The 23,724-nt window shown below is 35.1% G+C and overlaps 1 protein-coding gene and 1 long non-coding RNA gene across 3 annotated transcripts; one reads left to right on the top strand and one right to left on the bottom strand.

The window, feature by feature from the left end:
* Nucleotides 1-625: 625 nt before the first annotated feature.
* On the top strand, nt 626-23,724 carry LOC136815602 (large ribosomal subunit protein uL10-like). Of its 2 annotated transcripts, XM_067072053.1 has the most exons (3): nt 626-747; nt 1,785-2,329; nt 22,865-23,724. In XM_067072053.1, exons 1-2 carry the CDS (start codon nt 670-672, stop codon nt 2,322-2,324), a joined length of 618 nt encoding a protein of 205 aa, XP_066928154.1. In that variant the 5' UTR covers nt 626-669; the 3' UTR covers nt 2,325-2,329; nt 22,865-23,724. The 2 variants fall into 2 exon arrangements, with proteins under 2 accessions (XP_066928154.1, XP_066928155.1); XM_067072054.1 differs by lacking the exon at nt 22,865-23,724 and having other exon boundaries at nt 632-747; nt 1,785-2,481.
* On the bottom strand, nt 8,350-11,269 carry LOC136815554 (uncharacterized). The gene is made up of 2 exons (XR_010847733.1): nt 10,959-11,269; nt 8,350-8,791 (listed from the first exon to the last, which is right to left on the bottom strand). It is a non-coding gene; the product is annotated as an uncharacterized lncRNA (long non-coding RNA).

Raw genomic sequence — 23,724 nt, 5'->3', positions numbered from 1 at the left:
TACGTGAATAATATAGGGGTCAGTAAAACCATATACATCTATCTATCAACTCTTACCAGCACAGTCGGCTTTTGAGGGGGACTAACATTTAATTTTTTTCCTCGGTGCACAGGATGTCTAAAACTGCCTCTAAAGCAAACTAAACAAATTCCTGTCAAAACTTTAACCCTTTAACTGCCGATGTCGGCATATGCCGACATGAGCATTTTCGATTTCTTTGCCGATGTCGGGATTTGCCGACATGGGCACTTTCCATTTCTTTGCCGCAAAATTTAACACTTTACAAAGATTTTGTATTAGATGATTTGAAATGAAAAAAGATAATAGTTAAAAGCTTTTCTATGTTGAAAAATAACTATTCAACAATGTTCAACTCAAAATTATAGTCCTTGGCTGATACTTCATTCAGAAAATGAAGTCAAAATCGCTACCTTTTGCCCATGTCGGCATATGCCGACATCTGGCAAATAGGTCGAACCTTCTTTTTTTCCCGTGGTAAATAGGTCGAACCTTAAAAAATACAAACGGCAGTTAAAGGGTTAAGCTAAGGTTTGATAGGTGTATTGAAACTCATTTTATTTTTTAGAAGAGTGTATTTAGTTAACTATCTGTTCTTTTATTTTACAGTCGATAAAACAATAAAATAATAGAAACAATCTTTTATTTGGGATGGCATCAAATCCTGCTTATGGTTTTCGTCTGTGTTCTGTTGGGAAGAACATAATCAAAAGAAGTAAACCAAAAAACGTATGTTTCCACCTTGTTCACTATTTCATCTAAAATATGATACCAAAGGGGAGTTTAAGCATGCGGGGGTTTTCGAAGTATGTAAATTTATTAGGCAGGATCATGAGTTGGTTTCAGACAGGGTTAGCAGGTTTTTTTGAGGACGGGTTGTCAGGCGCCTTGAGACAGAGTCATTAGGAGTTGTGAAATAGGGATTATATTTGGCTTAGCATTTTGTTGTGTTTCTATCACAAAAATGTCTATAATAATCATTCTGAAAAGAGATTTAGAGTGGTTAGATGTGAATTTTTTTAAACTTCTTATGACGCCGAGAACTGCTGAGGGAAAGGTCAAGTAAAGTCTATTTCAAATTAGCTGGCAGTGTTTTTTCAAACCTCATTAACTTTAGATAGAATTTGAATTGGTTCGCGGTTTTGTGCTCGTTAAAAAGATAAGCCGGAGTGGAATATTATCAAAATAATTCAATCATAGAACGTCATAAATGCTAAAAAGATTAAAAAAATATTCATTCAATCAAAAAATACAGCATAAAACTTTGCCCTGGTTGACTTAAAAAAGGGCTCTTTTTTGTTGTTTTTTGATGATTTTTGAAGTCAATCATTGATAAGCTTTGGACTATAACTTTCGATGGAATAATTTTTTTTGAAATTTTTTTCACTTTAATGATGTTCTAAGATCAAAGAATCACTCGTTTGAAAATGAAAATTACAGCACAATTATTGAAGAAGTTTATTTTCTTCTTCTTCTTCATTTTCAATCTTCATTTTCAATCTCCATTTCCCGATCTTTGAGTTTTTCTCTATAACAATATTCCACTCTTGTTTGTCTTTTCAACGAGCACAAAATTGCTACTTAATTCAAATTCTATTAAAAGTTATCGAGGTTTGAAAAAACACTGCCAGCTACTTTGAGATAGACTTTAGTTTTTAAACTGGTGTTCTCAATCTCTGTCTTTCTGTTGAAATTCAACAATTTACTGAAGGTTTTTGTGGTCATCTTTGAATAACCAAGCCATTTATTCCTTTGTAATTTTTTAGTACCCTGCAAAGAAGGTTGAACTTGGACAAACCATAGTGCGAGTGATAGATGAAAATTCCAAAATCCTTGTTCTCCACTACAATGCATTGGATGCTAAAGATTGGACAGACTTTCGTTACGCAATGAAACAAGAACAGGCTACAATCAAAGTCTTCCCTAACAAATTAACATGCAAATTCTTATCGGACACTAGATATAGAAACATGACTCCATTGTTTCGGACAGACACTTGTTTAGCGTACGGTAATGATTTTGATTTGAAGAAAATCTTGAAAATCTTAAACACTAATGATAAAGTACAATTGATTGGTGGGAAGTTTGACGATACTTTATTCAATCGACATCAGGTTATTGATTATTCGAAACTACCAACTTTGGAGCAAGCTAGAGCAGAATTAGTATCCATTTTACAACAACCCTCACAGGCTTTGTCAGGGCTTCTACAAACGAATCAAAGTCAACTATCGATGCTCTTGCAAGGCTATGTTGATCAACAACAAGAGAAGGGCGAAACAGACCCACCACCACAAGCAGAATAATCAAAGTATGTTATTTTTATTTCATTTAACTCGAATTGATTTTAATTTGTTAGTTGGTATAGAATCTCTCCAAGTTTGCACTTTGTACTATAGATGAATTTTTATTTTGGAACATTTTAAAGAAATTTCTTATGTAATTGGTCTGGAATGACCCTAAGCTAAATTTATTTCATAATTCATAATCCTTTTAAGTTTAATATGACTTAATCACTGATCCGATCTGATGAAAATCTGCCCAGGCTTGTGAACTGCTTTGATCTTTTGCATCCAGAATTGAGATAAGTACAATGAATGATCTATTATTAGATTATATTTGCCTAAAATAAAAAAAACCCTTTGAGATACAATATTCTTGAAGTTGTCTTTGTGTTCTATCTATTTACAGTTTAAAATTTTGGTATTTCATTTCTTCTTTCTCTTTGCTTCTGCTTCCTGTACAATCATCTCGAGTGTTTGCTGTCCTAAATAACGAAATATAGATTATATATCAAATATAAAGAAGAGGGATTACTACACGTTTTTTTATAAGAACATCCAAAATTTTTTAAGCCTTCGGATGTTCTTAACTTTTTGGGTTTTAAGCCTAAAAATGTTCTTAACATGTTCTTATTTTCATCATTTTGTGACTATTGTTACCATTTTCCTAAGAAATCGGGTGTTTTCGAGTCCGCAAAGCCTTAAAATGTTCTTAACTTGTTCTTAACATTTTTGCCATCGAATTCTTATGTTCTTATATAGTTTGTTCTTATAAAGAAACGTGTAATCTATAAGAAATCGGTGGTTTTTGTAGAGATTCGAATACTGAATTTCGTTTCTCTCGATCTAATTTGTAAACCAAAAAAAAAATTTTCGAACCATGGCGAATAATATTACATAGAAAAATCTTTACGTCTTGTGATTTTTTCCTCAAGACAGTTTTTCATTGGAGATGTCGAAATATGTTTGCATAACCAGTGCAAAAAGTGTTTGCGTCTCGACAGAATTTAGTTTTGTAATATTTGATCAAATGCCTGTCTCTTCTTCAAATTTGAAGGCCTCCTTACCACTTGTTAACCTGAATTATTTTTCTACGAATTTTCCACCCGAGATTGTTCTAAACAAATGGCTTTTCCAGAAAAAAAATGAATATAGGGGGATGATTATATAACATTTTTTGGAAATTTACCCCCCCCCCCCTCTGAAAGCAGGTCTAACCAACCCCCCCCCCACCCCCGGGACAAACATCAGTTTAACCCATGGATAAACAAAATTACCTTCAAACAGAGCAAGTTTACCCCCTGGACAAGACAAATTTTGCAAGTTTACCCCCGGATAACTATATCCTCCATACCCCCCGTGTACGGACAGTGCGAAAAAAAGAATAACTAATATGAAGAGATTTATATAGAGTTTTTGGTATCAGCGTTTTGTTAGTTTGAATGACTGAAAATTTTAAAAGAAAGAAAGTACCTCTATTCTAAGAGAAATTTTCTTGACTTTTTGGTGTATCTCCCCAGAATCCTGCGTTGTTCGAGTATAATCTCTTTTCATCTTCTCGTAAAAATTCTTTGTTACTTCTCTGCTTTTCTGCTGGCTCAATAATATCCCTGGTGGTATCGACCAGCCACGATTCCAATTGAAGCGGAGAGCTGTCTTCTACAAAATCTTTTCTGTTCGGCTCCATTTGAGTGGCATCTGCGTCTCCATTGTGTCGCATATCTGATATTTGATCTTCCACTGTGTTTCTTGGCATAATTGAAGTTCTTCTGTTAGGAAACTCTACCATGTCTTGTAATTGGCTTACATCGAAAGTCGACTTCATGTCATTATCTATCGGCGTATCGCCCCAAATTCCAGGGATGTAGTACCGCACATTCTCATAAACTTCACTGGATTTCCAATTTATTGGACTACCTTCAATGGTAAAGAATATCAGCAAAGTTATCCAGAATCTGAAAAACATTGTCTCCATGTTTTGTGTTGTTACCACGACTGATCTACAGTGTTATGAAATATTTTTCTTTCGGATATGGAAATTAATGATTTTTAAAAGCGTGGGGTTGTTGGGAGAGTATTTCAGATTTGTTTAGTTAGCCATTATTTGTATACGCAAACAAATTAAAATCATTATTTTCAATATATTTTTATTTAGCGTCCTGCTCATCAGCTATCTATACAACACTCAAAATCTTAATTGAAATTTTAAAATAAAGGGACCATTCATCAGATATTACGAGTCAACATTTTCGAAGTTTACAGATTTCGCGAGTACTTTATTTCGCGGATGGGACTACAGGGAGACAATATCTTCATGGTTTTGTGCCTTTATACGCGAAGGGCCATTTGCGAAAGTTGATGCTTGACAAAATAGAAAATCTGTAAATGGCACTTTTTAGCCTGCTAAGTCAAAGGACAAATGTTTCAAGCCAATCCAAGAAGTATTTGTCTTTCTAAGCCATTTTTTATGTGAAAATTCTCAATATTATGTCTTGATTCGCGAAAGTTTATTCTCGCGAAAATAATTTTTTCGTCCTCGCGAAAGTTTCTGCTCGCGAAAGTTTGTACGCTTAAAGTAATCAAGACATAATATTGAGCATTCTATTATTCTTAAAAAATATAGAGACATACCAAAAACTGAGCCTGAATAATTCTAGAAAAAAAAGAGTAGATTTACTGAGTGATATTACGGGACAGACAACACGTTATGGAACGGGGTTTGTGTTGGGATAATGGAACATAGATTATTTCGGGTTGTAATTAGGGAGGGTAATAAAGTTTGAGACAGGGGTTTGTTGGGTATTAGGTTGTATTAGTTTTTGCGTGTTTGTGAGACTTTACAATCCTTATTGCTGCACTGTTATGAAAAAGCTCGAGTTGGATTCTTTTACAGCATACCGCAAATCTTCCGCAAGAAACTACTTCGATATCGAATTATGACAATTTACGATTAATAAACGTAGAATTTTGCTTCTAGATAAGCATTTTTCACATGCACGTAAAACTTTACTTAAGACCTTAGAGAACGGGGAATTTCCCTAAAGTTACATAGTGTTTTAAGGTCTTTTAATTCCCAAAAGACAGCCTTACGGACGATTTTCTGTAAGGTCTAAAGTAAGATTTTACGTGCATGTGAAAAAAGCTTAAGTAAGCAAATTTTAGTAATGTCTTAAAACACTAAGTAAGCAATTTAGGAAGATACCTAGACTAGAGTCTACTTCTGGCTGAACTTTTCTTTTTGATAATTTTTGATGACGCTGAGTCCAGTGAAGTAGACTAGGAGCGTTTGGCGAGGTCGCCATTTTGAAAAAGAATGTTTAAAATCCAAATAACAAAAAAACTACTTGAAGTTGAAAGGTCTAATAAAAAATGAGAAACAAACATCAATACATAACAGATTTGCAATCCCTTATTCTCAAATAAAAACATTGCTTCGTACTGTTTTTACCTTCCAAAAACAACTAAAATCTAGCGGACTGTTTTACAGTCCGCCTAAGCAAAAGCATTTTACCATATACTACCGGGCCACTTAATCGCGCCATCCAGTCTATCAAAAAGCTTTAAGTGGACCACGGGCTAGAAGATACCATATTCTCTATATAGCTTTTTTTTAGTCCCCGACATTATGTAGAGATTTTGTTGATTAAGAGTGTCTTACGTGACTTTTTCTTCCGTTCAAAACTTTTTGAACGTAAGCAAACTCTACATAAGGCCTTAACCCTATTCGTACTAGGGGGGGGGGGCTCTTTCTGTTCGGAAGTCAAACTATTGGTAATAGCTCCTGAAATAATAGAGCTTTTGCCGTGAAATTTTCTGTAAATTCCTAACTTTTATTTTGCTTCAAAATAAAAAAAAATTTGACACCTAAATATTTTCACACCTTGAGCACGATGACATTTCTGACAGTAAGGTGTCACAAAAATTGACACTTTTCCAATACAAATTTATTTTTTATGTCAAATATATCGTTTAAACCGTAATTTATTCAATATTTAGGATAAAATAAGCATTTTAAACTCAGGCAACTTTTTTCTAAAGCCTTTGTTAGAATACAATAGCTATTTATAAGAACAATGGAAAATTTCGGGTTTTGCTCACTTTGGGCATGATGAGTGACGTCATCAAAAAAAAATTTTGTCAAAAGTTACCTTACGTGACAAGGATCTTGTGTGCCAAATTTCATCCAAAAAGACCCACTAGATCAAAAGTTAAGGGGTGGTACAGGAAAAGCCCCCCCCCCCCCCCCCCTAGTTCTGAACCGCCCCTAAAAGCCTAGTCTGAATCGCAGACCTCTACAAAACCACAGGTAGTATAGGTCTGCTTAATGATCTACCAACCGCTTTCCGGTTCGCAAAGGAAATCTTGGCGAGTAATTTGATTGACATTGATGTGCGCGCAAAAACGATCGTTTCGAACGTTTTCAATGGAATGTTTACATTTGGAATTCGAATCCCAGACCAGAAAAACAAAACAGAAAAAAGATAAAAAACAATCTGATGCGCGCATTATGTACAGTCTGTAGATTTATTTTTGACTTTTGCTTTTATAAGATATCTGGTCTGTAAATTTATCAAAACTTTTCCATCAGCTCTTCGGTCGAAGCTCAAAAAATACAAATATGAACACAAAAGTGAAAGAAAACAACCAGAAACACTCCAATCTCTTCAAAGAATTGAAGCTAAGTACCTAAAACGATACAAAGGCCACACAGTATTAAAAAGTGAAATGCCAAAGCTGAAGAAAAGTTCTTTGTTTGTTTTAACATTTAAAGGCCCTTGTTGAAGGAACAACAACACTCCCTTTTGTAGAATCATAAGGAAGTAATGTCAGAAATATTCAATATGACCCCCAAAATGTACTGTATATACATAACTAGAATACCTTGAAATAATCTGCAACATATCTGTAGAACTGACAAAACAATTATCTGGAGCCAAAGTGATCAACGAATCCAGTGTGGTAAAAAATTATACACTCATGCAAGTCAAAATTAAAGCATCGAAATGTAGTTTTATGAAGCAAAATTTTGTTGGTGCACACAGAAGATACATCAGGGCACTTAAATTCAATAAATCTAATTTCTCATCTTTTACAAAATCTCCACATTAAACAAGAAAGAAGGAAGAAAAACAAGCAAACTTCCTTCCGCCTACTTTTTTTTCAAAATCCAAATATATTTTCCAATCTATGATTTGGTGCCTCACAGAAAATTTAAACATTACGTAATGTTATATTTTGTAGACACTCGCCAGCTAAAAATGTCTTTAGCCGTATATCGGCTAAAGGCGGCAAATCTCTGGACAAAGGAAATATAGCTTATTAAGCATCCTCTATAAGGAGCACGAATCCGTTAGTGGATGCCAGCAGCCTACTAAAAGCCTAGTTTGAATAGGGTTAAAACACTATGTAAGCTTAGGGAAATTCCCCACTCTTCAAGGTCTTAAGTAAAATTTTACGTACATGTGAAAAAAGCTATAGAAAACAGAGTATACGATAACATGTGGCTTCAAGGGAAAACATTTTAAGAACCAGAGACTTCTACTTATTCAATGATAGGGTCAAGGAGCGAATAAATAAAAAAGATCGGGATGATGGCGCACGAGGTTGGACCTAGTTTAGACGACCGACTTCTGCCGGTACCTTCCCTCGTTTTTGACGAAAATCGACATATAGTCCACTGTTTGAAGTCAATGCGATGCCTTCTTTTGACGTTAATGCAATGGCTACTTTCAATCTTTTTCAAGCAAATATTTGAAGCTGTAAGCTTTCCGTCGATATTCTGCCGTCTCTCACATCGAAAGGAGGCAAGTTAGAAAGTCGGCCGTCTAAATTAGGTTTCATTGTAGTTCTTTACAGTTTGGATACACTAGGCTTAAATTTTTGCTCAGTTAGTCAGTCAGCTTACAATTATACGTCTCATACGAGGATATTAGTTGATATTTGTGAAATTTACTCTAAAGGGTAAATTCATCATAATCGTTATTTTGGACGGTTTATCGGTATAATAATTAGGGGTGCTCCACCCCACAAGAAAGGGGTATACATGAAGTTTCCTTGACTTGTTAACCTTGTATATTTTATCACAAGTATTATTCTATCAAAATTGCTATACAAAAACAAAAAGAAAGGGCGAATAACAAAATAAAAGGTTGCGAGATTTATAGAATCTAAAAACACACACAAAACATTTATACAATTGAAAATAATGCGCGTATATAATATTTGGTTCTTGTTCTGTTTGTACAATCGGAAAGCTGACTAATTAACGGACATTTTAGATTTCGGACACAGAATCTCCGCTAATTAATTAAGACTTTTTGAAATGCCCGTTTGATGTCACTCCCCTAAAATCAAATTTCTTCGTCTTTGTTCATCAGTTCGAAAAATTCTCTTCTTCTTTTGTACTTTTGAAGCATGTTGTTTCGGTAATCTTTTTGGATTTCACGTTTACATGCTGACATGCATTGTTTGCATTCTGATCGTTTGGAAAGCTAAAAAATGAAAATACATGAAAATTATCGATATCGAAATCACAAAACAACTTGAGGTATTGCAATCGAATTCTAGTTTCGAATGCTTTATATATAAAAATTCAGATAGAAATATTCTCTTGAAAATTGAATCCTAAAGAAAAAAAAAGACATCTATAAACCGATTTCTAAAATAACGCCCCCATCTTCAAATTAACGGGTACTTTCTCTTATCATCCTTCCCGAAATCCCTTTTGTGGAAGAAAAATGTTTCATCCAATCAATCATCCTTTATCACTTTATCGTCGTACAAGTTGTATGTTTTTTTTTAATATTTAAGGCTAGTGGTTAAAATTTAAACTATCCTATCTAGTCTGCTATCAAAAAACAATCTTTAGTTGACTCGAAATCATTTTCTTCATTTCCTCAAATATTGATTTCGTGTGGACTAAATAAATTCGTCTTCGAAAAACAACGCCCACTCGCCCAGGCGGGATTGTTGTTAACAACTACTTAAAAGAGAAGACATTTTGGCTAAATTCGCCAATTTAGGTGCAATTATGCAGAATTTATTTTGGTGATTTGGGTGATTTAATAAAATTTCTAAATTTGGCGAGAATTAATTTTGGCGAACAACCCATTTTTTGGTGAATATTTTAGCGGAAAAGGATGAAAAAGGAGTTTTTTAGGATAAATAGAGACTAGTGTGAAAGAAAATTAAATTTGGCGAGAATTAATTTTGACAAATGGCCTAAAAATCTAAATTTCTTCTCTTAAGGTAATTGTATCTAGCGCTTTCTTATGCGCTGTAGTGCATTTGGCTAAATATATTGGCTGGTTTTACTTTCAATTTAGTGTATGTCCTTGAAAACCATGCAAATTAGACTTGATATAGTTTTTGAAGGAAATAAACGGCCTAAAATCCCGTATCGGTCGGATATAATTCATTACTCTTAGGTTTCAAATAAACGGGGGGGGGTTCGAATAAACGGGGGGATTGGAAAATTTTCTAGATTTTAATAAACGGGGGGGGACCTAATTGCCGGGGGGTTTGGAAATTCTACTTCTGAAACTCAAAAATAAGGTAAAAATAGACTAAAATATGGCTATTTAGAGCAAAATAAGGGGCCTTCTCTTTGACAGCTGAAAATATTCTTAGAGATTATTAAACGGGGGGTCCTAATAAGGTCCGTGGGGGGGTTGGAAAATTTTCGAAAAATTAACAAGCGGGGGAGGCCGTTTATTTGGAACCTAAGAGTAATTTTTCAACTTGCCTTTTTTGGCTGATTTGATTTAACTAAAGGTTTTTTCGAATTTCTATTGCTATGCATCGTATATCCTGGAAAGGCAGATTTCTAGCTTTATAGGAAGAGACTTTTCACGATTGCACGCTAAAGTAAACAGGAGCGTTCATGAAGTAAATTCTTTATTTTTGAATTGCTAAACTAATCATGAGTAATTTTAGCGGTCTAAATTTAATTGGGGTTCCCAAATCAAGCTAAAACATAAATTTAGATTTTTAGATAAAATTTTTGTGCGAATTCCCTGTTAAAAAAAGGTTTCTTTGCTATGAAATAAGCTAGGGTAGGTCGAATGTGTCTCGAACAATTTCTCTCACCCCTTAAATAAACAAAGTTTTATAAACCGATATTCCTAAATCAACCTCAGCTGAACTCGTATCAATCGCGTTCACCGCTTGTAATGTATTACTTCGAACCCCCCCCCCCTAAAAAAAAAAAAAAAAAAAATAAACACCTCCTCAGTAGGGGAAAGAAACAATACGCATTCGAACTGATTTTGATTCCCACAGTCTCTAAATTAACATATTTGTACTCAAGCAATGAAAGCAAAATAAGGCTCCCATTTATTTTATCAAAGTTATCTTGATTGAGGTTGACTTGATAAACGCGCCCTTCTTTTGAAACACTCCCTCGAATAAACGCCCCTCCGAAACCCCAAAAAATAATACAGTATTTGTGTTATAATGACTTCACCGTATAATAGCAATACCAGAAGGAGATCCTGCCTTATTGATAATGTCTGACATAAATCAGTATAATATAAACCTCGAGCGGATAAACGGGGCTCCTAAACACAGGCCATAATTTTGACCAGCCTTTCTTTATTTTCTACATGAGACTGTTCCACATCTAAAATTTGAAAACAAAACGAAATCAGATTAACTCACTTCATCACTCAATGATGGTGCATCGCCATTCCACATGTTATTGCCGCCCGCCACCAGGGCGTTAATTGATAACATACATGAAAATGCGATGGTCAAGAATAGTAAATACGTTCTTGATTGCATCTTGAAAATTTTTTTTGTTGATTTCAAAAATAAAATCTTGTACTGTAGTAGGATTTTTTTTTCGATTTCTCTTGACTGCTGCGAGCAGAGTAAGTGATTAAAAGTAATATGTTGAAAAATAAGGGAACCTTGTTTTATATATAAGTACCCCAAACTGTCAAATACGCCACAGTTTACAAACTATAGGACATTTATCCTTTATTTAGAAAAAATAGAAAGAAAAAGGAAAGATTTGATGAAAGAAATTGATGATGATTGGAAGAACAATACAATGTATTATTTTCTCTTGTTTGAAATCTCACAGGCAGGATAGGGAAATCAAAAGTAGAGTTTTTTTGTCTTTCTCTTGTCGCAACAGCTTTCTCTTTAAAGTTCTTTAAATCGTCATCAGTTTTGACCAAACAAAAAAAATAAGTACAGAAATAAGAGTATTTTTTTTGTAAGAAACACATAATTCTCTAAGCATTATTTCATTTACTAGGAGGGGTCTCGTGGATCCATGGTGGTTTTTTAATACAGTAAAAGGAGTACTTGCTTATCATAGGGAGCATTAATATGGACCCTTAAGAGGTACCTAATTGAACACACAGAAAGAATTATTATCAAAAAGTGAATTGGGTGTGGCCTATGTTTGGGAGCCCCATTTGTACGCTCGTTAATATTAAACTTCTTTTATTGTTTTATTAACGGACCTTATCCATCTTAGAGGATTTCCTTACTGTAACATTTGCATTTATTTTCGATTACCTGTAATGCTAATGGTCCGTTATTTGAAATTTAATAAAGCTAATACCTTTTATTCCTATAATAAAATTGAAACGAAAATGTTTCAAAGAACTTCTTTTTTTCTTTTTTGATTGTACCCCGATTGAGTCATTTCCATTGAGAGATTTCTTGGTGAAAAGGCTACCCTTCTGATAGGACAAATAATTGGCACCTAATCGACAAATTTCACCACTTTTTTTTATTAGAGGGGGTCGTTTTAATTCACAATAGTATTCTTTTAGCAATCGAAATTTCGAGAGCAAATAATTACATAGCTTTGTGCGACTTCGAACGACAAGTTTGAATAAAAAATCAAAAGTAAGCTTATTTCACTTCCTGCAATTTTAGTAATTTCTTTCAGAGCCCCAAATTCGGACTTGAGTAATTTTCTTCGAATGTAAACAAAGATACTCCATTAAAAACGTCTTCGGCTAAGTTGCCTTTGATTGAAATATTCTTCAGATTATAAATTAGAAATTATTCGTGCGAAAATAAGATATCTTTATCTTAAAACTTCATTTATAACTGAATCACGCATTTACCCCCTAAAAATATTTTACTGATGACGTTATAGGATGAATGATGCGGAACTTTTTATGAGCGTTTCAATTTTTTGACTTATGTGACATTACTTTGCCATGATATCTGGAGAAAATTCACAAAATTCAAAGTGCCTGATAAGTAATATTTGATCACAATCAGATTTTTCAGTTGGGTAAACTTTTTTTCAAATCATCCGGCTTAAAGGTTCCCTGTCCGAAAACTTTCTTATTTATGATTTTAAGAGTGTTTCTTTTCATGTTTTCATTTCTGTGGTTTCCTCATTTTCGAATTATCCCTTCAGCTAATCTAGAGAGAGTGAGATAGGATGTAAAACATATTCAAACTGAGAGATCTCGTGGTCTCAAAAACTTCTTTTGAATTTATTTTTAATCTTTGAAATTATTTGTTAATAAATTTACTTCGGGGTTTAATGTATAATTTACTACTATACTATGACTGATTGTCAGAGTGGGAAAATTCAAAAATGTGAATTCAAAATCCATGTTTCTCTTTGGCCAAAGCATAATTCACTTTCCAATTTGCTTTATTTTAATGAGATTAATTTTCGCGTGGATTTAATTTCACATTTTCACGAATTTTTGCCACTTTCGCGAAAATAAAACTATATCCACGTGAAATTGTGGTTGATCCGCGAATTTAAATCCACGCGAAACTATTCGAAATGCTACAGTAATTCGCGAAAATTGATCTAATGTAGAAAGGTACATCCCTTACATCCCTTACTCACTTACCCATCCAAATCTCATTAGTGAGGATAAAATGTTTGCGAAAAATTACCTCTTTTTTATTAGATGGGATTTCAAACGTTTTTGTTCACATCTCAAAAATGTAAAGGATTTTCAAAAGGATTACTTATAATTTCTTAATATCGATGAGAGGTCAATTTAAATTTACCATTGTATTTTCCTCTTCTGGAATGGCGGAGTTTCCATTTAATTCCGTCAGATATGTGACACGGTAATATACGAGTGTTTGATTGATTAATATTTTCAGCATAGGCGATCAAATTGATCTCGACACACTTGGTAGCAATCCCGACTTCTGATATCATTCATTAAATAAGCGTGCTTATTTGATATGTCAACTCGCTAAATGATCAACCTATTCTTGATGAGATTTTCTTTAAGTACACGTTGTTTTTTATAAGAACATCCAAAGTCTTCGGATGTTCTTAACTTTTTCAGTTTCAAGCCTAAAAATGTTCTTAACATATTCTTATTTTGACCAGTTTGTGGGTATTTTTGATAATTTTCCTAAGAAATATGGTGTTTTTTGAGTCCACAAAGCTTTAAAATGTTTAAAACTTGTTCTTAACATTTTGGCTATCGCAGCCTTATGTTCTTATATAGTCTGTTCTTATAAAAAATCGTTTGCTTTTTGATTAATTCACCATACGGTGGCTTCTCTTTTCTCGGTTTTCATATTCAAGATGGGCAAAATCCACTTTTTACATACTTTAAAATCACTCAGGCATTTTATTTCCTGAATGGGAAAGCGCTTTCCCTATTTTGATATCCCATCTGTTCAATTTAAGGACTAAAACTTGAAGTTCAGTTGCGTGCCCCACGCGTCTCTACCGATGATTCTTTTTTTATTTGTAAGCCGCTTATTGAGACAATTTTCAATCAGAGGAGCATTCGTTTCCCTTCTGTCCCAAACAGCGAAAAATAAACCGGTTTACTTAAATGATATGCTTTGTAATTTTGTTTGTTTTCAAATTTCTTCTATGTCGTATTTGAAGTTTCAATTTTCAGTCTTCTTTTTCTCCCTTTCGTCTACTCTTTCAAATTAGTCGGTTGTTTCAAACTTAAAGAGATTGTAATTGCACTTTCATATCTTTGAACCTGCCTTCTTCACCTGCTTCAACGTGCAGTTGCTCAAGTGTAGTCGTGATGAGAGGTCACACATACCCGCTCACGTGTATCTCGAAAATATTTCATGAAATGTCTCAATCGTAACATGATATAAGACCCTTCCCTCAAATCAGCTTCTTGTTGCAATGCTCTGTTGCAAATTCGTAATGAGTTTGTTATACAAAGAGGCGTAGCTCTTTTCAGTTTAAGATTGTTACTCTCCATAACTCGAACTTCTTTATCTCAGATTTCCTCTGAACTCTGCTGTAGAATAAATTGAATGACTGCTGGAATTGTCGGTTTGGGCCAAGATAAGAAATTATATATTTTATGATTTCATGCTCGCTCCTGGCGAGGTTTTTGGCACCGGTTAGTAGGGATGCCCTTACCATTGACTTACAAGCCCGAAGGGCTAGACTCGAGACTTCTGAACGGGAAATGAAGCCATTTCCCATCCAGAACGCCTGCGCGTGGCTTTTACATAAACGCCAGATTGAAAGTAAAATATATCGCTAGATTTCAAAAAATGTAGTCCTCAAAAATAAAGGAACCACTAGATAAAATCCGTCGTCGTGATTGCGGCGCATTCTAGGCGTGTTCTGGATGGGAAATAAGTGGTTTCACTTTTCCTTGCCTGGAACCTTTTGGCCTTTAAACTTAATGGCCCATACTGGTTCCACTGCTAGTAGTTCTGTTTAAACCGAAAAGGCCTAGAGTGTCTTTAGTGAATGTTTTATCTTTGCCAGACAAGACAGTTAATTTGAAAGGTTAAAAAGTTGCAAATATAAAATAAGCTTGAATTTGACGTTTATTAAATTGAAAATTATCATTTCCCATCCAAATAATCTTTTTAAGCCCTTACACAGGGTGGATTAAATGGCGGCATGTTTAAGATGTTGGATGAATCTAGTCTTTACTGATCGTGACGCCTTAACCCGTAAGTGCCACGGTCTTATTTTCTAAATTTTTTAAAAAAATCGCTAGTTCAAACTTTAAAGGCTTATATTTATTTATTTGTTCTTTATTTAACGTTGGTAATAAAAAAAAGTTACAAGTACTAATTAAATCCAACATCTCCGGCTCTAGAAGGAGTTAGAAGCTCGTTTATAGTTCGTTGGATAGCTTAGAGTCTCATAATCCAATTTCTACGAGTTAAACGATTTCTAACTCAAACTGGACACTACAGCTCCCTCCTACATACTTGACTTTGGCACGGAAGGGTTAAGTGATTCTTGCGTCAAGTAAAAGTTTTTGGAGGATAATTAAAGATAATTAATTGAATATTTAATGGGAATTAATCACCTTTATGTTTCCGCAGGAAATGTGCACATTGTCACGTTACCAATACAGTCGTTAAACGCGAAAATTGATTTGCTTTTTATGGTCAAATTACAGCCTCAAACTTACTATTCTTAGGTTTAATCATCAAAACATGCATCAAAATTTCGCGAAATTGTTTCATTTGACTATTTTCCTTTTTATTTTGCTTGATGAGCTTTTTTCAATTTTGCGGAGACGTCAAAACAGCGCCATTTAAAACATATTATTTGTCTGTTGATCTTTCGAAAATTATACTTTCGATTTCCCTAGCCGTCGTCCGGAATTTTTTTTAGCTCGTTTTCACGTTTTATTGGTTGTTTGATTGACACATCATTATTTGACAATGTTTGATTGTTTCAGTCCTTCTTTCAGCTTGGCTTGACAGCCAATGCCCTTATTTAGTCATGTTTTGTTTTCGGAGAGAAAGCTGTTGAAGTTTTTAAGAATATTTTAGATACCCATCAATCACCCTTTTTAACCTTTAGTCAAGGGCGAAGCTTTATTAGCCAAGGCGGTAAAGTGAAAGAGCTAAATGTTTATTCAGTTTTTTAGTAGTTTTTGGATTTTGAATTCGAATTATTTTTAGCTCAAAATGCTATTAAATTCTCAAAATGTAGGCTTTGCCGACGGGGATGAGACTATCAAGCCATTTTTTTTGCTTGTGTCAGCAAATTCATGGCTTCGCGTAGAACCCTGAGATTACCGCAAACATACAAAAAAGTTGCGCAAACCTTACTTTTGCCTGCGAAAAAGCTAAAATTTGGTGAAAAATGATGAAAAAGTATTCCCGAACCTTTTCATTGGTTAAAGTAACACATTTTACTGTAGAAAAGAAAATTTCTATCCCAATTACTTGAAATATAAGCTGCGCTCAAGTCTAGTAAAGAGCACTTTCACTTTCACTTTTGCGAAAACCCCGAAATGTACCAAGATCGACTATATCACTATCAAAACCCATCTAAATGTGTATGGATAGTCCCAAGAAGAAGTTATGGACGTTTATAACAATAAATTATCAATTAAATAACTTAAAAAGAGAGAGAAAACAGAAGAAACGTTTCACGTACCTGTCACACATTTGTGGCGCTGAAGTTTGATCCCAATGAGAAGGAAATTAGAAAGTTTATCAAGTAAAAATCTTCCTTGGAGTTTTGAGAAGCTCTTTATATAAAATGGAAGCATTAAACCATCACTTACTACAAGAAAAAAAGCCATGGAACAGTCATTCCCTTTACCAAAAAACCACACTTGAAATTGGACAAGATTCAAGATGGCGGGTTTGTTTTGGTCGTCATAAATCCGGAGCTGTTAACAGTACCGGTGTAAAATTTTCCGGAAATGTTCTTTGTGGCTCCAAATAGCGACAGTAAAAATTTGGAATCGCTCCAAGGGCCAGAAGAGCAAATATTCCGGTTTTCGTGACGGGCGGCGGGGTTGGCGTTTGGGGGCGGACCACAAGATCGGCTCAGGTACGTGTCTAAAGACCTAAAGTTTTCTACTTTCCTCTTCTTTATATGGTATGAAACTTCAGGATATTGTTAACTAAGGTTCAAACTTTAATTTGAACCAAAAATTAAAAAATCGACCCGAAAAAGATGATCCTATCTCAAAGGTGTTAACGACCACCTTAGGTATTCCCACTAACTAACAAGAAAAAGATCTCCCCATCTGGCGAGTACCTACTCAAAGGAGAAAATTGAATAATTTAACTTGCTTGAACCATTTATAGTTTATCCAATCAACCAGTGGCATCTGTCGGATTTTGATCGATTGTTTGATATTCCAATCGGATTCTCTGGGATGTATCATCTTTAAATCTTTCATATCCTGCAATTTGATTTAGAGGCGTGAGTGGGCACTTTATCATTAAATCAATCAATCAATCAATCAATTACTAATTAAACTTCCACGTTTTCCAACTTCATTTTTAATGATCTTTAAACTTTTTATTTCATCTTTTCTTCCTTCAAGAGTGATATATCAAAACGCAATGTTCAGGCAGTTTTTCCCTCTTGGTCGAATTTCCGTCAGCGAAGTATAAGAGAATTTTCTAGTTTTTCATGTCGAGTCTGAGATGTCATCACAGATGAAAAAATGTTTTTACTACTGAAAACGTACTGACTGCCAAGGCTGATTGAAGGCTCAGATTTGCAGAATTCCTAAGCATAACATAAGCATATATGTCAGCCTGAAATATTTTTCAAGTTGTCGTTTTTATCTGTTTAAAAAGGTTACTATACAGTAGAGGGATTTTTTGTAAAATCGCTCGATTGTTTTGATCAAAGCACTTGTTATACATTTTCGGACACTTTGGTGTGATTTTTGAACAAATATGATGGTCTCAGGCAAAAAGCATAGGGTCAAAAATTAATGAAAATTTTAGCTTGAGTAAACGGAGACCTGTTGTATACATATTGAGCTTCAAAAAGCGCAAAAATTGGACAAAACAGCTGTTTCTGGCTTAAATGTGGCTGGCTGTCTCTGTCTTTAAGGGTTAATATCTCAAGTTAGGTACAGAAATCACCTATACTTGTAATATATCTCTAATCTAAATTTTTTGAGAGCTTTCCAAAAATATACAACAGGTCTCCGTTCTCAAGCTAAAATTTTGATTAATTTTTGACCCTATGATTTTTTCCTGAGACCTCAAAAAAACGAATGAATTTCCCCCTACTAGTACAGGTCAAGTAAAAAAAGACATTTTCACTAAAAACTTGGCTCGGGCTGAGCATATAATAAGCATAAGCTATGCGTGGACGCTTTGAGAACTTAAGCATACACGAGCTTGACCAAGGGGCATATACTTGCTTATAAAAAAACATGTAATCGTAAAGAAAGTTGTGGCCATCAGAACCTTAAACTTCATTTTCATCCTGACCAGAGGAATGTAAAGAGATGGAAAAACAGCTTCTTGAAAACAATGGAAAAACGGCTCGTCATATACCAGGTCTCTTGCCCTTAAGGGAGTTTATGTCGAGTAAATAGGTTTCTTTTGTTGTCGCTATAAAAAATCTGCATAATTAGCGTGTTATGACAAAATTCTTTTGTTTCAAGCCTGATTATGCGCAAACTTTTAGGGCTTATATTTTGGGTACACCTCTCCTATACGAAAAGGTACCTATATCTTCTTGCTCAGGATTTCCTAGCGATTCTATTGATATAACCGCATTATGACCGCATCATTATATGGAAAGCTAGAGCGCGAGAAAATTTTAACTTCATATTGACTTTACTCGACTTCTGACAGTTTTACAAGAACCAATTTAATATCATTGCGTTAAGAATTTCTTTTGCTATACATTAGTAAAAATATTGCTCCTTATTCTTAAAAATTGAACTAGTAATCGGCAAAAAAGGAAAAACAAATTTTCATTTTTATCGTCAAATCATGTAGAAACCGTCCGATTTGTATGGCGAGCCGTCTTTTCTGGACTTTCATTTAATGACCTAATCAAAGTTTTTACAATAGAATTTTCAATAGAAGTGATCGTTGAACTTTGAGTAATCAGAAAAGCTGTTTTTCCATCTCTTTACATTCCTCTGTCCTGACTAATGTAAACCGTCATGCAAATGCAATGAGTGATTCTTAACGATCGCAAATTAAAGATGGCTTACCTACTTTTTTCGGCGTCAAAAATAAACCTTAATGACCCTAATGATATGTATAGTAGAAATCATTTATTGTCTTTTGTCTTTTTACAGTGCGTTCAGAAAAGTGAAAGACATTTTCATGATTCAGATACTATTACTTATTGCGAACTTATACTAATTTTCAATAAAATGAATACAGTCTGATGTTGTCTTCTGATCAGCCACCAGAACCGTTGGCCAACGAATACGATGAGACCACAGATCTGTAAAGCCCGAAGGGCTAGATTTGCGGCCTTGGTCAAAAAGTGAAGCTCATCTTTGGAAGGATTTCCTACCAGAGTCACGTGACTAAAATATGCAATTTCACCGGCTTGAGAGATGTGAAATAGCGTTTGCCGCCTATTTTTTTTATCTCGCGCTCCGAAAACAATTAAAATGCTAGATCCTATCCATCGGCACGAAATTTAAAAAGTCAAATTTTTGCTTCACTTTTTTTTGCTGGAGAAAGCTTAAAGTTGCCTATCTAGCCCTTCGGGCTTTACAGATATCTGTGGATGAGACTCGAACTCACAATCATGCCATTTGCGGCCCTTTGCTATACAATTGAGCTACTAATTTTCATTCTCCTACTAGTATATCTTTAAATATTATTTCTACTTTCTAAAACCGAAACCTACATATCCAGGCTAGATACATCCATACTTTGGAAAGTACGATCAATTTGACCCAGCTATTGATTTCAATCCTCGTCATATCAATTCGGTTTTTGTGGTTAGCTTGGGCAATGAAATGTTCTTAATGATCGAAATCTTTCAACCCACCTTCAACCCACATGTCTATGAAAGTATAATTTGTCGCCTTTGATATTTAATGGGTAATGATAGTTTCATTATACAACTTGTCTATGGATGAAAAAACCTGGGGCGGGGGGGGGGTTACTTCGGCAAAAAGGGGTACGGGGATGTGCTGCTGGTCAAGGTACCTTTTTCCACCTTCACGAGTCCCTGGTAAGGTCGCAAAAACACTAAAATAAAAAAATCAGTAGAAAATTTTGAGAACATTTGAGAATTTAACTCCCATTCAGGGCCACTTTATTCGCAAATTTGTCAATAAACGAGTCCCACATAGGGTCCATTTTTCGAACGGCAGCGTTACACCCCCGTCGGTCAGCAAGGGTAGCACCCCCCCCCCCCCGGATGGAAAAATGGAACAGAATCAGCATACAGACTCTACTCTCTTTACATACTATACCTTTTCGGTGGATGTCTATTTTGAAAACTAGTGTAAAATTAGATTACCTTGTGAATCAAATATATATTAACCACGCAAGCTCGCTAATGCTTCTTACTCTATGTCTTCATCGTAGCCATCGAGGGCGAAGCAAGCGAACATTCAGCTTGCTTTGCTAATTATCTATTGAAAAAATGGAAAATTTAGTACCAAACTAAAATATCAGGGGGGATCGGGTTCAATAATCCGAAATGATAGGCCGTCGTCGGGCATAGAGGTCGTCGTCGCCGGGCATAGAGGCCGTGGTCGGACATAGAGGTTGTTGTAGAACATAGAAGTCGTAGCCGGACATAGAGCTCGTCGTCGCACATAGAAGCCGTGGCTGGAGGTAGAGGTCGTCGTCGAACATAGAAGTCGTCGTCGAACATAGAGGTCTTGGCCAATTTTTTTCGGTCTTTATAAGTTTCTTTTATAAGTTCTGGTCTGGAAATTTAACAACACAGTCTGTAAATTGTGCTTGATCCATGTTATGTTTATTTAAAGGGACATAACAGTACTGACAAAATTTGTAAAACCGTATGCAGCGGATACAAAATCAAAACAAATGTCACATGTCAAAATAAAAAATCAAACCAAATATGGCTGGTTATGATTGTTTTAATTGTTTTACAAGTTTGTTTTGGACACGTGATTTTAATTGTTCTCTTTAATGACACGTGGTTCGTGCAATGTTTACATTTTACTACTGTCATGTCCCTTTAAATTGTAAAGTTGTCGAACATACAATAAAGGTCATAATATTTTGATAATTCTGGTTATTTTAACGTTTTTCAAGATTTAAAGTTCCGGCGAGAAAGTCGATTTTGGGCTATCTCTTTAATTTAATCGAATATTTCAATTCGGAAGGGGTTGGCAGACTTACAGGCTATATTCTGAGCCTTGTTGGACTATTTTTGCACTTTTGGATCCTCAGATCCTCAGGTCTTAAGTCTCATGTTAAAACTCAGAGTTAGAACTCTACCCTTCCAACCTACTTTAGAGCACTTACAAATGGCTTGTGGTTCAAAAACTTCCCGGTGTATTTCCCTTTTTTCTCAAATATTATGACCTTGATTGTAGATATCGTGGCCGGACAAAGAGGTCGTCGTCGGACATAGAATTCTCCGGGGCGGTTCGCATCAACGAAGGCGGTTTATCCGGCGGATTGGTTCTTGCTCAGGGTGGTTTTCCCCTTTTCCCGTTTTCTCTGCCATCCTTTGGATGGAGAAATTTTACAAACTGGTCCGTTTAGTACTAAATATCACGTAGAACCGTTTTTCGGTATATTTTACTTTAATTTAATTTGGCAAATAGACTGAATTTCCAGGGTGCTGAATTTCAACAAATACGAAATAGGTGGCTGAACTAAAATTTTGTAGATCAACTTATTGGTAAGCCCAGGAAAAACAGCGGGTTGATCTTGAAAAAAACTTGCAGCTACTAGAAAAATATTTTTGAAAAGTTAGCCAATGACCTCGTTGTTCGACGGCGACTTCTATGTCCAGCCAAGACCTCTATGTTCGGCCATTACCTCTATGTTAGACCAACGACCTCTATGTCCAGCATCCACGGCTTCTATGTTCGACGAAGACCCCTATGTCCGGCCAAGACCTCTATGTTCGACGACGACCTCTATGTCCGGTGACGACGTTCGGCCGTGACTTTGCTATACACAAATAAATACGATGAAGGTGTATTTTGAAGACTGTGTTGTCAAATTTCCAGACCAGAACTTAAAAAATAAAGACCAAAATAAAATTGGGCCAAGACCTCTATGTTCGACGACGACCTCTATGTCCGCTCTATGCGCGGCGACGACGACCTCTATGTTCGACCACGGCTTATCATTTCGGATTATTGAACCCGATCCCCCATGATACTAAAATAATTTAAGACCCAGCTGTTAAAAATAACTAGAACATACAATGTTAATGGGGCCGGCTCATTGTGTTTCTTAAGGAAAATGCTAATTTTATTTCTTAATGAAAGTGATGTGGGTTCATTGTTTTTCTCAGGGAAAATGCTGGATTTTGTTCATTGTATTTCTCAAGAAAAAATTACGTCCTCGCAAAAATTTATAATTAATGTACTTAATTTTCATGTTTCCAGAAATAGCATTTAAGGGCATATCTAATTGAGAAATATTCTCAACTTTGCCGTAATAATTCATGGCTTTATAGGCCTTGATAAGGTCGTTAGAACTCATCAAGGAAAATTTGATGAGAGTAAAAGAATTTAAAAAATTTGACGGAAACACTAAACTTCTCATTGTTCTCTATCAGTATTTAAAGTGAATTCACTTTGACAAATTTTAATCAAACGCTAATTGAATTGCGAAACGCTAAAAGGAAATAAGTTGAACAACGTACGCACGGAGCGCTAAAATGAAGAGTCGTGGCTTTACTTTTGTTATTTCTTTAGTTTACGTGACACACGCCGTCCTTACGCAAGATCTATCAACCAGCACCAAAATAACACGCCGTGACGGCAAATTTCATGTCAAGAATAAAGACAATACAGAAATGGTTTATAGTGCTTACGAGCTTCGCGCGATGATATACGGAAAGAAAATCGGTTGCCGTAGTTTTCTGATTACAGAAGTTATTATCCCTTTCAAAGATGACGAAACGTTAAGCTGTGATAAAGAAGTCAAGTTCCAAACCATGATTTGTGGAGGGCATTGTAGTGGTTTAAAATATCATCCAAAATTAAGCGATGGTAATTTATTGAAGACTACGTGCCAAGCATGCGGACCAAGTCCTGGGGCGAGGAAAGTATTGGAGAAAGTTGTTTACTGTAAGGACAAAAACACTAAAAAGATGATTCAAAAAACTTTGAAGTTTCGTATTGTGAAAGCTTGTGGTTGTCATCAGTATAAATGCAACCCTTTGAAAGATATTTTGAAGTGAAACAGGGTGTAGGACTTGTAATGGTAATGTTATTTCACGGGCTGATAATATGCGCCCTTGGTCCGCCTTCAATGGATTGGTTTTTCATTGGCTCTCTTTGTTATGAATTTCGAGTGTTTTGTTCGGCATTACTATATTTGAAGGAGGAAAATCATCTTTTTTCATTTTTTTAGGAGTTCTAGTGAATGAAAAACTATCAGTATTGACTTCTTTTAAACCTATCATCAATCTATTGTTTGCCAATATAAATATATCTGTTTTGCGTAATTTGAATAGCTAAGCTTGATATTGTACATTCTATTTTTTGTAATTATCGCTGTAAATTAATTAGATATATCTTACAGACAAAGAAATGATGAAACTTCGACAATT

This window comes from Clytia hemisphaerica, unplaced genomic scaffold, assembly GCF_902728285.1.
Source record: "Clytia hemisphaerica strain Z4C2 unplaced genomic scaffold, Clytia hemisphaerica genome assembly, whole genome shotgun sequence".
Classification (NCBI taxonomy): domain Eukaryota; kingdom Metazoa; phylum Cnidaria; class Hydrozoa; order Leptothecata; family Clytiidae; genus Clytia; species Clytia hemisphaerica.
The sequence above is the reverse complement of the archived record's forward strand: the minus strand, read 5'-3'. Positions and strand labels throughout refer to the sequence as shown.